Source organism: Penicillium daleae, assembly GCF_028827525.1.
Source record: "Penicillium daleae strain IBT 16125 chromosome Unknown utg000001l_segment0_segment0, whole genome shotgun sequence".
NCBI lineage: Eukaryota > Fungi > Ascomycota > Eurotiomycetes > Eurotiales > Aspergillaceae > Penicillium > Penicillium daleae.
In genome coordinates this window covers 1647825-1662146 of record NW_026623149.1, presented here as the reverse complement: position 1 = coordinate 1662146, position 14322 = coordinate 1647825, and the positions used below count along the sequence as shown (strand labels likewise).

Below are 14322 nucleotides of genomic sequence, written 5' to 3'. Positions count from 1 at the left end.
GATGTAAAGGTTGATTGATTGAAGAAAAGAACGAATGTCAGGGGGCAGGTTGAAATACCCCAGAGATGGCTTAAGGTACACGGTGTTACGACAACTGTAATGCCAAGGATACTAAAATACAATACAAAACATAAGGAAAAGTGGGACACTTAGTATAACCCCTGTCTACGTGGTAAGTTACCGCTCTGTCTCTACAGGATGTTAACGGGTCGCAGGATTTCCGTACATGCTAGTACTGAAAGAACCAATCGAACAAGTTATTGAAGAACTAAAATTTTATGTGACAGCACATGCAGATCAAGTACACGCTGAATAATAACATCCCAGAAGGGGCTAGCGGTATGTTAATATCCTCTAAGCCTGACATACGTATGTCGAAATGAAGGAGCGGTCAAATTCCACCCAAGACCCTTTTGGGATAGACTATTTTCAAGACATGGAGGAGGAACTTTCCACTCAGACAGGGGTTGTACTGAGTGACCAACTTTCCTTTGCGTTATTTGGCATCCTTGGCATTATTGTTATCGTAACGCCGTGTATCTTAGCCATCGATGGGGGATTTCAGCCTACCCTGTGATATTCGCTGACCCTCATGCTCCACGCTCCTTCACATCTGCTTCTTCTTACCTAGCTGACGAACTCTTCTCCATTGTGTATCCCTTGGGTGTTGTTGAAACTTATGAGGCGTCACTGTATATTTTCTATGGAATAAGATATTGAAACCATATCATCTAGGTAGTATTCCTAACCTATTAGAGCAGTACAGGAAAGTTATTTGAGGTAATGATAGAGGAATATGTATTTCTATCTCGAACTTCAAAACTACGCCGCATTCAATGGCAAAGCATCGAGATAATGGGACAAATAGCTTAAATTTGAATACGTTGCTCCTTTTGGGGTGGCTGGCTCAGGTGTGAATTGCGTTATTTCGGCTGAGTAAAAAAGCCATGAGTCGCCTCCTCCACCTCTGTGATGAATGTTGACTTGTTAGACGAGGTTTGATAAATATGTCATTAGTGATACCCAACTTGCAGCCAATGTTCCGTGTATGAGGTACAATTGCATGCATGGGTTTTGAGTCCTGAGCCGTATTGGTGACCAAAGAGGGCTTATTCGACTTCAGGGTAAAGGCTTAGTCTCTCTCGGCAAATATGACTGGTTGGTGATTGTTGGTTCACGCAACGGTCGCTGATCCTCGTCGTTGCCGGAATTATCATTTCCGAGCTGGGTGTTGGGGTGGGGCGGGAGGCCATATAACTTTAGCAACAAAGTAAAGCGATTCGAAGTTCTTTACTGGGAGTCTACAACAGGGAGCAGCCAAAATATTTTGGCTCAGAATTTTAAGGAATGACAGCGTACAACCCTTGACAACAAATATGTCTTTTTCCGTTCTTGGGAAATCTGCGATAATTACGGGGGCGGGGTCTGGTAAGTTACAAGTTGCGTTAGCTCGGTGATTACTGAAAATTTTGACACAGTTTCACACCATCCTAGGACTCAACCTCTGTTTTGCGAAAGCTCTTCTATCTCGAGGCTGTAACGTTCTTCTTGCCGACATTGCTCTTCGGCCGGAAGCAAAGGAGCTCCTCAGCAATCAACCGGGTTCTTTGAGGCCCCCCCGCGCTATCTATCAGAGATGCGACGTGACGAAATGGACAGATCTCGAAGAGATGTTCGCTCGTGCAGAGGCGGAGTTTGGCCCTCTGGACATCGTTTGTCCTGGTGCTGGAGTTTATGAGCCACTATGGTCCAATTTCTGGCACCCTCCTGGCAGCAGCCTATCGACTGATAGGACAAATAGTGACGGGTATAGGATGTTAGACATTAACCTTATTCACCCCATTCGAGTTACTCAGCTGGCCATCAGGCATTTCCTAGAGCAGAAGAAGCGAGGAAGCATCGTCCATATCTCGAGTATCGCCGGGCAGGATGCGTCGCTTCCCACGCCCATGTACATCGCGGGCAAATGGGGTATTAGCGGATTTGTGCGCAGTCTGGCGCCATTAGAAAAGGGCCTTGGAATTAGGGTAACTGCAGTGGCCCCTGGAGTTGTTAAGACTCCTCTCTGGGTGGAGTCTCCGTGAGTGGTTCATCCGTAGTTTTACAGATCGTGAAGATGCTAATGACGTTTAAGTGAAAAAATGGAAATGATCGCCAAGGGTGATGAATGGGTAACACCAGAAGCCGTTGCAGAAGTGATGGTCGACTTGATTGAGAAGGACGAGTGCAGGGCTGGAAGGATCGATGGTGGGACGATTTTGGAGGTTGGGAAACGAGTGCGTCGGGTGGAGCAGTTCAATGATCCAGGCCCAGGAGGAGCGGGAAATATGATGAGCAATAAAGACAAGGCTACGAGAAAAATTGTCGAGATGTTGAAGGAAGGCGGATATTAATTGATCTTTTATTGTTAGTAATTGCCTCCCCATGAGGTACCATTATTATAGGAACAGACCTTGACGATGTTATATCCACTCTTTTAAAGGGGAGTGCATGCTGCTTGTATAAGTACAAGGATCTTCTATGCAGGAACCAGCCGGATCTTCTGGTCTGTTTGAGTGATGGACTACCGAGTAAGGAGCGAGAACCACCCCCCACTTTTCCCCGCGTTTAATAATACAGTACCATTACTGAACGTAATTCAAAAGAGAGTGAGCTACACTGTCCACCAGATCATTCCAAAGTAGGATTTCTTCAACCAAAACGCCATCATATTCGACGAAGCTATTTCGTAAGGCAGCAATTGATCTTATGTCCTACCTGCCCGCACCTACTACACTTTGGAGGAGCTCTCATGGTAGGCTGGTAAATGCGGACGTTATAACCACCGTGGCCATCGTGTAGTCGCCAAATTCTTTGAATTTTCTGGAACTCATGACTAGTGCCTTGATTTAAGCCCCGAAATGCGAAGAACATCATTATAAATCGAAATCTGCCGCTAGTTAACCCTTTGCTCAAGGTGATACGTATCGCTTCACTCTCCCAAGTCTTCTCAAGAAGTTATATTTGCGAATAATATGTCAGGCGGCCGGTGATACGGTGTGTGATTTGATTTATCAGCGGCGAATCGTCAGACCCTGATGCATTGAAAATCATTCCAATACCAGAAAGTTCCCGAATTTGATGCAGATCACCCTCGAATTGTTCCGAGTAAGAAAAGCAAATTTCAGATCCCTCGTCCCAATCATACCTGAGATTGTGAATTATTAATTCATTTATCTTTATAATTTATTGTTGGCGTCTTGAGAATTAAATCAAACATAGCCCGGTGTAGTCGGGTTTATTCGGGAATATAATATCTTTTGAATTGTGGGACAGTTCTGCTATGTATTTGCGATCGTTTGAGGGGTCCGTGCCTTAGAGAAAGCGAGTCTTAAACAACGAACGCTCAGGATGCGTAATAGTTAAACACTAGTTACGAGGTTTATATGTGTAATACTAGGTTCGCTTGTACTACGTATGCATTAAAGTCAGTCATCATCACTAGATCGAGTCAAATGTGGACACACGATGTATATTTGGTCATTGTTAGAGAATTTTAATAAGTGTTACTTTACCTTCGACTCAAGTTTATTGATAAAACTTGATTTGTTTTAACAGACTTCTGCTTTTCTCTGTATCGCACAACTGTGTAGTGGACATTCCCAGTTGAGCGCTTGGCGAGGGAAGACTTGGCTAGATTAAGCCATCACATGGAAAGGTAGCCAAATGAACATTTAACAGATGATTTATACATGACTTCAGATATCGAGTCGTGAGAAAACAGTGCTTTGAGCCAGCTCTCTAATAGCTTTAAAATTCTCTACAACGGTACAAGGCTTACCTACCTTCATTGTCAGCGTGAGTTAATGCGAGAGGCAGAATGGGCTGCCACTTCTGGGTTTCTTTCACGATAGTAGCAACATATCCTAGCTGGCCGTAGTCCGACCCGGACAGTTGTTCGATGCTCGATGATGGCAGTGTCAGTCTCTTTTCGCGCATATTCGATCCCATCGCCTATTTAAACTGTATTTTAGTTTAAAAATGCCTTCCATTCGGATTGATAGAGCTCTAGTACGTCTACCACGCTGGTGTAACCACTAACTTTACTCTTTTACACGTACGAAACTGGGCGAATTGAAAAACGTCGCCCGATGAACCTACTGCCAAACCCAGAGGAAATATCCTACCATTCCAATCACAGTACTCAAATATATTGATCGGCCAGCATTAACGCCCGAACATGCCACCGCCCTGCTCCAGTGGGCACAAGAGGATGAACCTTTTGTACCGCAATTTTGGTACGAGTCTTCTGTTTTGACGAGTACATAGTTGAGCTCGGGATAAGTCAACGCCGTGAATATACATTTACGCCACGAAATCGCTAAATTACTGGACGTGATGTTCGCGGTCTACCGATGAAAGGGAAGCAGGTTAAGCAGATGTTTTGGGCTGCATTTTCAGGCTCTACGCGACGTACGGGCCTAATTCCAACTTTCGGATATCTTACTCAAGGCCGTGGAGGCTTAGACAGCTATGTGATTTGTGATCTATATACGCGTGTAATACCTACATTGCTACTTAATCGCAATGGATATTCTAGCAACATAATGTATCAACACACCGCATATATTGTACGCGAGGCTCTACCAAGACCGGAGATATCGGTGATAGACTGACTAGTCGGCAAAGTCACTGGATTAAACCCCAAATTGAGAACCTCTGAACATTTTTAATGGATAAAATCTGAGAGATCTGTCCAGATATAAAGAACATGATAAATGACGACATTACGCATCTTTACGAATCGGGATAGCCACAGGAGGAGTCAGATCTACTTGACCTCGATATTCAATCAACTTGTCAGCCACTATGTCGCGTATATTGTGCAATGATCGAGGCAGTATTAAGCATCATATAAAATTGAGTGCGTTGATTCTACTGACAGAAAGTTTTGGCGCGGCACAAAAAAAGGGGTGGACGGAGACTTTGAAACACCATTGTACCTGGAGGGGGGTTGTCGTTTCTTCTCCCAGTTGTCAGAGCCATACATAACAATCCAAAAGTGGCGAAAGGGATAAGAATGACACCGATCATCAATTAATTAGGTAAAATAAGATAGTAGCTACTTTATAGGTATATATACTTTTATAGTAACTGCAAGTTTGAAACAGACTTGCGAAGCCAGAGCCTGCATCCTCCAAGCCTCATGATACAAAATGACTTTTAATTAAACCTGGGTAGTCCAACTTCAGGTTTTCCCAGACAAATAAAATGTGGAAAGTAGTGATGCGGGCGCCGGGACCGAATTTTATGACATCCCAGACCAATTTCACTCAAACTTCGATATGTTAAGGGAATTGTGGGGGGGATGACGGTCCGCTAGATTTACACTTTCCGTGGTCCCTCTCCGGCACCTAGCAGGACCGCTCCTTCCGCATTCCTGGATATTATATGCTACCCCTTCTTTTCTCCCCACCCTTCCCTCCTGCTCTAACGGCCGTATGAACAATTAGTGCCAAATACCCATTTGAGAGTTGGTCTTGACAGATTTAGTCATGTAATACAGCGAATGAACTGGCCAATCACGGCAACGGAATCAAAAGGAGATGAAATAATTGAATAGATATTGATAATTCTCAAGAAAAGAAAGAGAGCGAAAGACGCATGATCTCTCGATGGGGTTGGAAATACCACTAAGACTCCTAGAACTCCTGTTACTCTTGTGTTACATCTTCGAGTAGCAAGATAAGAACAAAAGCACCCGCTGACCCCATACAAAACTGTCCACAGCTGGCACAAGCCATGTGTACGTATCTAGTCGCACGAGTTCGATATAATCTTTCAATTTTAAATTGAGAACTGGGAAATCTAGCCGGATATTTTGATTTAGTAAGACGGGGCAGGGAAGTGTTCGGAAACAGATGATCCCTCCACTTCGACGCTCCCTTTCCATCTTAGCACACTGGTCTATAACTATAACTATACATAACCAGTAGACGGTACCTTGTTTGAGTTAGAAATGCTAAGTATTGTAAAGGATAAAAAATAGGTGTTTAGATTCAAAATCAGTTCATGCCTTATTTAAGCGATAAAGTTTGCCCCGCGATACGACGCAAATTCTATAACGTCCGTCCGCAGGTTCCACTAGAGCGCTTAATGTGGTCTTTATATGTCATCTTTTAGGTAATTAAAATTCTCTGGTATCGCGCAAATCTACCCTAGCCCTATAAAATCCCCCAGTTCCACTTCAGCCCTGTTTACGGAAACCACATCTCATGTCCCTTACTAGGCAAAACCCGATCATATATAGGTAACAATCCTGTTCTGATCTTGTTTGAAAATTTTTCTAATGTCAGCTAACAACCTTGTAATCCCCTAAACACAGATCTCATCTCCAAACATAACCGCGAAGATGGTCGGAACGCTGCTCAGCTTGACCGCGATTTTCGCATTGAGCAGTGGCGCTCTGGGAGGATACATTAGCTGCAGCTCTGGATCAATATACGCAGGAGGCGGATTCAATGAGGGTTGGAATATTCCCGCGATGTAGCGCACTTTGATGTTGGTGACGGTAGGGGTGCATGCTGGGAACGAGACCCAATTGTTGGGGAGTGTGCAGAAATGATTGGCCAGAGTGATGGGTCTCAAAAATTCGACTGCCAAAATGACTCCGTTTCTGCCAGCTTTTGGATCACGGATGACAGTTGTCTGAATATTGAAGTTGATGATCAGCACTACTGTTGCTATGGAGAAACCCTGAGCACCGATGGCGACGCAGGGTGTTACTTGTAAATATATTCTTTTTGTGCTGTGGCTGGCTCATGGATATACCCATGTAATAAGGCTATTATCATGTGTCCTTCACGTCTTATGATAATACGTAAAGTCTTAGTTTTGAGAAAGCTAGTTGAATCACCAAAAAACCCGGAAGTCAATCGTAAAAGTCGTGTGATGCGATTTGTTTTAATTACCAAACTCCACGTGTACATTTCCTTTTAAAGCATCTGAGTTATTGGATCTTTTCAATTAGGAACCGTATCAACGATAACTAATGTAATCCACGGTGAGCAGTCAACACCAGTGAACGGTTAAGTATAAAACGCATACTAAATGCGATAAGTTACAACTTCATATTCCAACAACCATACTCTAATAGGATAAAATGTTGAATCAAGTTAATTGAAGAAGGATTTCTAGTACGTTAGTGGATCCTAAGTTTAAAGCTCCACGAAGAAATATATATTTCATACTTAGTGCCGTAACTGCTGTGTAGTTTATTGTAATGATAGAAAACAGCTTCTAAGGGACTTAAAATTGAGATATGTTGCTTTTGACAACTAGAGAACTTTAGGCAAATTTTTAAACTAAGATATGCTGGGGCTGTTGAGATATGGAGTCGCTAATTATTCTCGTTTATTGCGCTGATGGGAAACTGTGTGTGGCGAGATCTACTAGTTTTGAGCGATCTGGTTGGCAGAGACCGAAGGATATGAGGGCAAGTACTGCAGCTTCAGCACTTCTCCCTTCTCTCTCCTCTCAAATCTCAGTATTCACTGCATAATGCACTGTTTTCTCGAAGACAAGGCACTTTTCACGTTACTGTGGTGTTTGGAGTTAACCATTCACCGATGTTGAACGCGCACCCATGGAATACGTTAACTAGCACATTGCCAGCTAGGAGATGGTAATTGATAGATGATGGATGATTGCGCGGATATGCGACAAAGTGCTTGGGTGCGCAGCTCGCCTACAGATCATGTTAACAACTTCTCATATACTCTTGATAGAATTATTATTAAAGGATAAGGGAGCATCATCTGCTTCAATTCAGAGACTATTAACAACCTCCTTTGCCCCAGGCTGGATGACGTGGGCTAGATAAGGGAGATGATTCTGTTCTACTGACCAGAGGAAACCCTTCAGTGCTTGTAAAAATGATGATAGCGAACTGCAGAGAGTCTTATTATTACTTGTATTGTCTGCAGTGATGGCTAATAGGCGAGACTCAATTTGGAAGGACTTAAGGGTACTGAAGACGTGATCTGCCGGGTCTTGTTCGGTGAGGGTTGGTAATAGATGGGTCAAGCAGACTTGATTTCTTTTGACCGTGCCAAGATGAATTCCCGTACCAGGGGGAAGGAAGTAGATCCACATGATTGTGGATTGCTTATATTTTCGGACAATAAAACGAGAAAAAATCATTTCTACCCGCGGAGATACTACGGAGAATCGGGATTCATCCTGTGTACAATGCGGAGTACGGTCTCCTAAATCCGAAGGGGAATCGCTAGGGACACCCCAAAAATATGGGTAACCACTGTATTCGAGGTCTCGGTAAAGGAATTAGAAAAACACAAACTTACTGACTGTACGGGTCAATGAAACGAAATATCATATACTCAGGAATAGTACGGACGAGGGATTTGAGAATGTTCATATTCGCCGCATTTAGAGATCTGCCTTAAGTTCGGGCAAATTTCGGTCAATCAGACCGAGTTCAGAGCCAGACCTCCTTGATAATTCATCTCTGATTAATCGACCAACCATAACACTACATGCTACGCCGCACATTATTCGCAGATTTCATGCCTTGGGAAAGGCTGTAAGAGCCAAGCGTTACGAATCACACCGACAAAGGGGTCAATCGTCTCCAGATTTCACTTTATCATTATTCTTCCACACCTCGGTGTCAGGATCAAGTGCCATAGCCATATGATTCAGCGAGAAGACATAGTCTAGTGAATTCACAATGACTGCGGTCTCTGTATCGTCGGGGAGGTTGTGCATCCCTCTCAGGAAGACGGCCTCTGAGGCACAGTTGCGGTTTAGTATTTGTGCTGTGGTCCCTCCGGCCAACACAGAGAATTGGACTAGAGAATGGAGCACACTGCTTAGATTTTTTTCTGTTACAAGCAGTGCCGTTTGCTGCGACAGAGTATATTGACTTCAATCATTTGCAAGTACTTGACTACGCAAATCGAAAAGTAGCCAGGGAGGCTTTCTTCGCGAGAGCAAGGCATTTGTACGACCTCAAATATGAAAATGACACAATCTCACTTGTCAAATCTCTCCAACTAATGACATAGGTGGATAATATGAATGAAAGCAGCATGCGGACTAGCATGATCGTCACCATAAGAAGATTGACAGGTCAGCTTTCGGAGATTCGGCATTGTGACCAAGAATTGGAATGGTGGCGATGACAGCTCCTTGCAGCAATCTAATTCTCTGCTGTTGCCCCTTGCAAACTTGGCCAAGCGCAAAATGTTATGTGTCCTCACCGAGCACTCCTAAAATGATATATATTGCTAACTCAAGCGCTCTACATCGGCCCGAGCTTATGGATCGAATCTCGGGTCAGCAGCGACCGCGATTTCAATTATTCTATTTGGCATGCAACACTTGGAACCCATCTGTCGTCTACCCGTAACTGGGGTGACGGTGCTCTTTGCCGCTACTGTTTGTCATGTATATGGTATAACATTTGACGATCCAGATGTGCATAACATTGGTTTTATGTGCTTCGAACGCACCATACGTGCCTTGCAAAACTTGGAAGAGACGTATGATGCTCTAGGCCTTGCATGCGACTGTTCGCAAGCAGCGATTAAAAAATTGGAGCGAAATTTCAAGTCGTATCAAAAGTTATATACACTTCGCCCAGCAGCCCATTGACTCCTGTGGAGCAACTGGATACCCCAATATGTCGTTTAAGTCTATTGGACGACGTCTCCCCAAATGTTGTTAGTCAAGCGAGCATAAGAATAATGTACTACGACTTACCGTGGTGACTGCAGAGTACCCATAGCATGCTCCCACGTTCCGTTTGAACTATTTCATCCTTTACTAGCCAAAATGGCAATGTTTACAGTTTGAAACCGATTCCTGGAAAAGTGGTATTAAGCTCAGCGCGAACTTTAGGACAGCTCGTAAATTTTCAGTTAAAATATATACAAATACCTAAAGATCTAGTGGATCGACTTATCCCCCGGCTAGAAGCAAAGAATATTAAAAGAAAGGCACTGGGGAGATGTATCCGTACAGCACGGTGCAGTAGTGAGAGCGATTGGTACTGATGGGAAAGTCAAACAGCTCAGAATAAATTTAGTTAGGCACTTTGGTAGAGTAAGGTTTTTTTGTCTTATTCATTCGGTGAGTTATACGAACCGGGAGTCGAGGTTGTGAGAGCTACGAGTTTTCTACGACACGTGGGAATATGTTGAATTGCCTCATGACCAAAAATACCCGTTGATACGAGGTTTTTGATCATGTTCCATCTCTCTAGAAACCCAGACAAAGCAATGACAGTCGGGATCCTTGCAAGATCCGTGCGAGATTTCCCCGAGAGCGGAGGAACACTTTTGTCGGGCTATCCTCGGCACATTCTCGTACGTACAGGATAGCCTCACTGGCCTTTAGGCTCCCTAGATGGTGACACGGTCAACTTCACTACGAGCTCTGCACTTGTAACTGAGATTGAGTTATTGGACCACGCCCTGTTTAAAGAGTGTTATGCCCCTTCGCTTTAAAACACTACCCTATTTGACAACACGTGCTGTCGATACACGCATTTCATGAGGCAATGGCGCCTTTCCTTACGAATGATAACGGCGCGCCTGGAGCGGACCGTCAAAGCAAAGCAAAAAAGGCCACCGGAATAGAGGGAATGGGGATCACTGCCGAGCGCAGCCACTCACCTAAAGGACTTGAGCATGGAGTTGATACGGAATTCCTCATTGCCGGAGCAGGACCTGCTGGGGCATCCTTGGCTTGCTTTCTCGGCTCTCATGGTGTGTATCTGGATAAGTACCGCGGTGGCTATTAGGTACTAAAATCATCAAGGGCTGAAGGGCATCATGATCAGCAGTGCCCCAGGGACAGCAAATACCCCCCGCGCACACATTACTAATATGGCGGCGCTAGGTCAGTGGTCTGCCTAACTAGCAAGATTCGTTCGTCGTTCTGACTTGTTTACTCGTCCCTTTAGAATGCCTTCGGGATATTGATTTATACGAGGAGCTGGAAAAGCTGGGATCGACAGGAGAAGATCATACGCAACACAAAACCTCATGCATGGCTCAACAAAGCAACCCCAAGAGACCCTATTTCCACAATCGACATTGCTTGCCATGGCATGTTCACCCTCCTGAGTGGAATCGGAGGCGGACCCTGGAAGAAAGCAGCTGAAATGGTTGCAGAAACACTTAAGGTTCCGATCCAGGTGCACTCCATTGGGTTTAGACAGGACTGGGAGGACGTGTACTTTGAATGGGAAAGCTTGCGAGGCGTGGAAGAATCAGGAGCGGTGTTGGTGCGGCCAGATCGCTTCGTTGCATGGAGGGCACCAGAGGTTCTCCAGGATACTGGAGCATGCGCGTCGAAGCTTCTTATCGTTATGAGGACTATCCTAGGATTCGTTGATGTATAGTGGTCACAATGTACTTGGTCCACTTAGCCATGATGTCTAACCACTAACTAACGGCGAAGGCGCGGCAAGATTATATTGGTCGTCGGTTCAGCCCTTGTTAGCAAGATTATAGACAAAGAGTATACCGTCAGGGATGTTGTTTAGCGAACAGTAAACTTAAAGCCTTAATCGTGAACCAACGGCGAACACATTGCCTGGTGTACACGGCTTTGCACTGATACACTGATATATCTGATTGACATAACCGCGAGCTTAAGACGACGGAATGGTAAAGTTTATGTTGTTAAAGATTCTACATGCTCCCTCAGTTTGAATCTAGATATTGTTCCGCATCTGTTTCTTGATGAACAAGTTTTTCTGAGGCTTGCCCTCTTGAAGGTATTCCTCTTGACGAGGGTTATAATTCAGCGAGAGATGATCTGGAAGGGCATCCTAACTGACAGGTCTCTACATGCGACATTTAAGCATCCGTGAAGGCTGTTATTACTACTATTACTTTAGTGTTCCCGGATAAACGAAGTCAAAGGATGATCTTTTGTTAGAGAACTTCGAACATAAACTCTCACTCTACAGAAGTTGCTCTTACTCATAGTAGACTTTGTTGATCAAAGTTCCGATTTTCTCAACCTCCACTCTTATATCATCGCCGTCGTTCAGGACGACCTTAGGGTTACGCATAGCCCCAATTCCGGGACCTGTGCCCGTCATGATAATAGTACCCATTTCTAGGGTCGTCCCTTGAGAGATAAATGCAATAGTCTTTGCAATATCGAAAATCATTTCCCTTAAGGCATGTTAGGTACCTTCGAACCTGATACCGTCGCGGAAGTCAGCTCTCTGGGTAGACGCACCTAGTGTTTGAATCCTGCACCACGTTGCCATTGTGGATAGCTTTAATGTGCAGATTGTGAGGGTCGCCAATAACGGAACGAGAAACGAGGACCGGACCCAGTGGGCAAGATCCATCAAGGCCTTCCCATCAAATCAAGTGTCAGTTCTAGGTTCATGGGGACGTATAAGCTTAAGAGACAACTTCTTGGCTTGACTCACCTTTGGAGAAGGACCATTGGCTGTTCTTGAACTGCTGTGTTCGAGCGCTAACATCGTTGCTACAGGTATATCCCAAGACATACTCCATCGCATCCGACTCGGGAATATCTCGACCCGACTTAGACAAAACGATCGATAACTCTGCCTCATAGTCGCTAGAGCCATCTTGCGCAATCTGTGGCACATTTATCCTAGCAGGATAAGGCCCGTTGAGTGCCGTACGAGGCTTGAGAAAGAGGACAGGCACATCCGGAATGGGCATGTTGGCCTCTTTGGCATGGTCGCGATAGTTAAGTCCCAGGCACCGAATAATGGGCACTTCTTCGATTCCAATGGGTGCCAGAAGCTGATTTAGAAGGAGCAGTTAGTTCAGATATTCCGTTCCCCATGTCAGGATGTGGAGTACATACTCTGGCAATGTGCAACGTGATATCTGTTACAATGCCATCAAAGATGGATCCTTTAACCAAATTCACCGCAATCCTGTCGCCGTTAACCACTGCAATACCAACATCTGGATACTTGCTGGAGTCAACCTCGCCAAGGTGAATCTGGCCATCTTCTTCGCTGATGAATCTGACTAGGTTTGTCCAATTGGGAGCCATTTTGCTAGATTCACAGGTCGGATATTATCTGGAAAGCTAGAAAAATCGAGATTTATTACCCAGGGTGAGATATTTAGGAGTGCCCCAAGGTGGGCTTTTCAATTTCAAAGGCCAGGGAGGACAGGAACGGGTCAAGTCGATGCTTCGATGCCTATGGCCCCACAACAAGATTACGAAGAAGACCGTGGAACAATTTCGGTCAATTTGCATCCGCCGGCGCTACAAAAGCCCTTTGCTCCCTTGAAGCTTATTCTAAATATAGGATACCTGCTAGAGTGACCCAAGGGGATCCTGTGCCAAACCTTCCGACTCGCTGGTTAGAATCAGACTTGAAAATTCTATTCGTTGCCTGCTCGAAGGTATAAACCAATCTAGTATCTTGTTTCAAACTAATGAAGTTCAGGCGAGTTAGCAGTTCTGGTGCCAGGTCCGAAAGAGTGCAAATTCCATTTTCGGACGGACCATATTCGGTGCAATTCGTGATCCGATGAGGTATTATACTAGCGGGTACCTCATACGGATTTCGCGATCTTGTCGCTATCGAGAAACTGTGAGCTCAGCCGAAGTAATCCATGTTGAGAAACAAAAAGAAGGAATCTTACGATAAACTGCATGTCATGAATTGTAATCGGAATCCCAACCTAATGATCCGGGAATTCTGAGAAAGTACCTGAACCGGCTTAGCATTGATCATCTAGATTTAGGGCTTTCTGGTCTCATCCTCCACAAATTACATGACCTTGTCTATCATGGCGAGGCGCAAAGAACGTCCCAAGATGGGTAGGCTACTGCCTTGGCCAGTGAAATGATCAGGCCTTAACGTATTGCAGGCTATATCCGTGTCTTTCCGCCCACCCACACCCGTGCGCCCCGACCGATTTCCAAACCACACCGGGTTTCCAATTTGACCGCATCTATTCAACACATCGGGCCTGGGTCTAAATAAAACATCTCCCTGTTCTCCTGAGATACCATCGCTGCTTCGATTGCTGCCTCGCTTGGCTCTTTATTCAACAGTGGTGGCTTGCGACCGTACCTTTTCTCATAGCCCTTTGCGAACCGTCTCTCTTCTGCGGCATCTTCTTTAGTCATCCTGGTCACAATTGATCGATTCGCATCGCGCGTGGCTAATTTACCAGTGTCACTAAGGCCCTTGATTTGCCACTTCGTCTTATCTCGCTGTATTGGCTCTTGTGTGGTCCTAATTCGCTTGATCATATCATTGGCTTTTGCAAGGTGATCAGCACCTACACGATTGTG

At 44.8% G+C, this 14322-nt stretch overlaps 3 protein-coding genes across 3 annotated transcripts; 2 read left to right on the top strand and 1 right to left on the bottom strand.

The window, feature by feature from the left end:
* Nucleotides 1-1376: 1376 nt before the first annotated feature.
* On the top strand, nucleotides 1377-2393 carry N7458_000495 (NAD-dependent 15-hydroxyprostaglandin dehydrogenase; the record flags this gene model as incomplete). The annotated part of the gene is made up of 3 exons (XM_056903889.1): nucleotides 1377-1428; nucleotides 1495-2080; nucleotides 2135-2393. 3 exons carry the CDS (start codon nucleotides 1377-1379, stop codon nucleotides 2391-2393), a joined length of 897 nt encoding a protein of 298 aa, XP_056771656.1.
* Nucleotides 2394-10561: 8168 nt separating this feature from the next.
* On the top strand, nucleotides 10562-11407 carry N7458_000494 (FAD binding domain-containing protein; the record flags this gene model as incomplete). The annotated part of the gene is made up of 3 exons (XM_056903888.1): nucleotides 10562-10769; nucleotides 10822-10909; nucleotides 10996-11407. The coding sequence occupies 3 exons, from the start codon at nucleotides 10562-10564 to the stop codon at nucleotides 11405-11407; spliced, it is 708 nt and encodes a 235-aa protein (XP_056771655.1).
* A 582-nt stretch (nucleotides 11408-11989) lies between these two features.
* Nucleotides 11990-13062, bottom strand: N7458_000493 (fumarylacetoacetate hydrolase family protein; the record flags this gene model as incomplete). Its single annotated transcript, XM_056903887.1, has 4 exons — nucleotides 11990-12191; nucleotides 12259-12379; nucleotides 12458-12803; nucleotides 12868-13062. 4 exons carry the CDS (start codon nucleotides 13060-13062, stop codon nucleotides 11990-11992), a joined length of 864 nt encoding a protein of 287 aa, XP_056771654.1.
* Between the last annotated feature and the right edge of the window lie 1260 nt (nucleotides 13063-14322).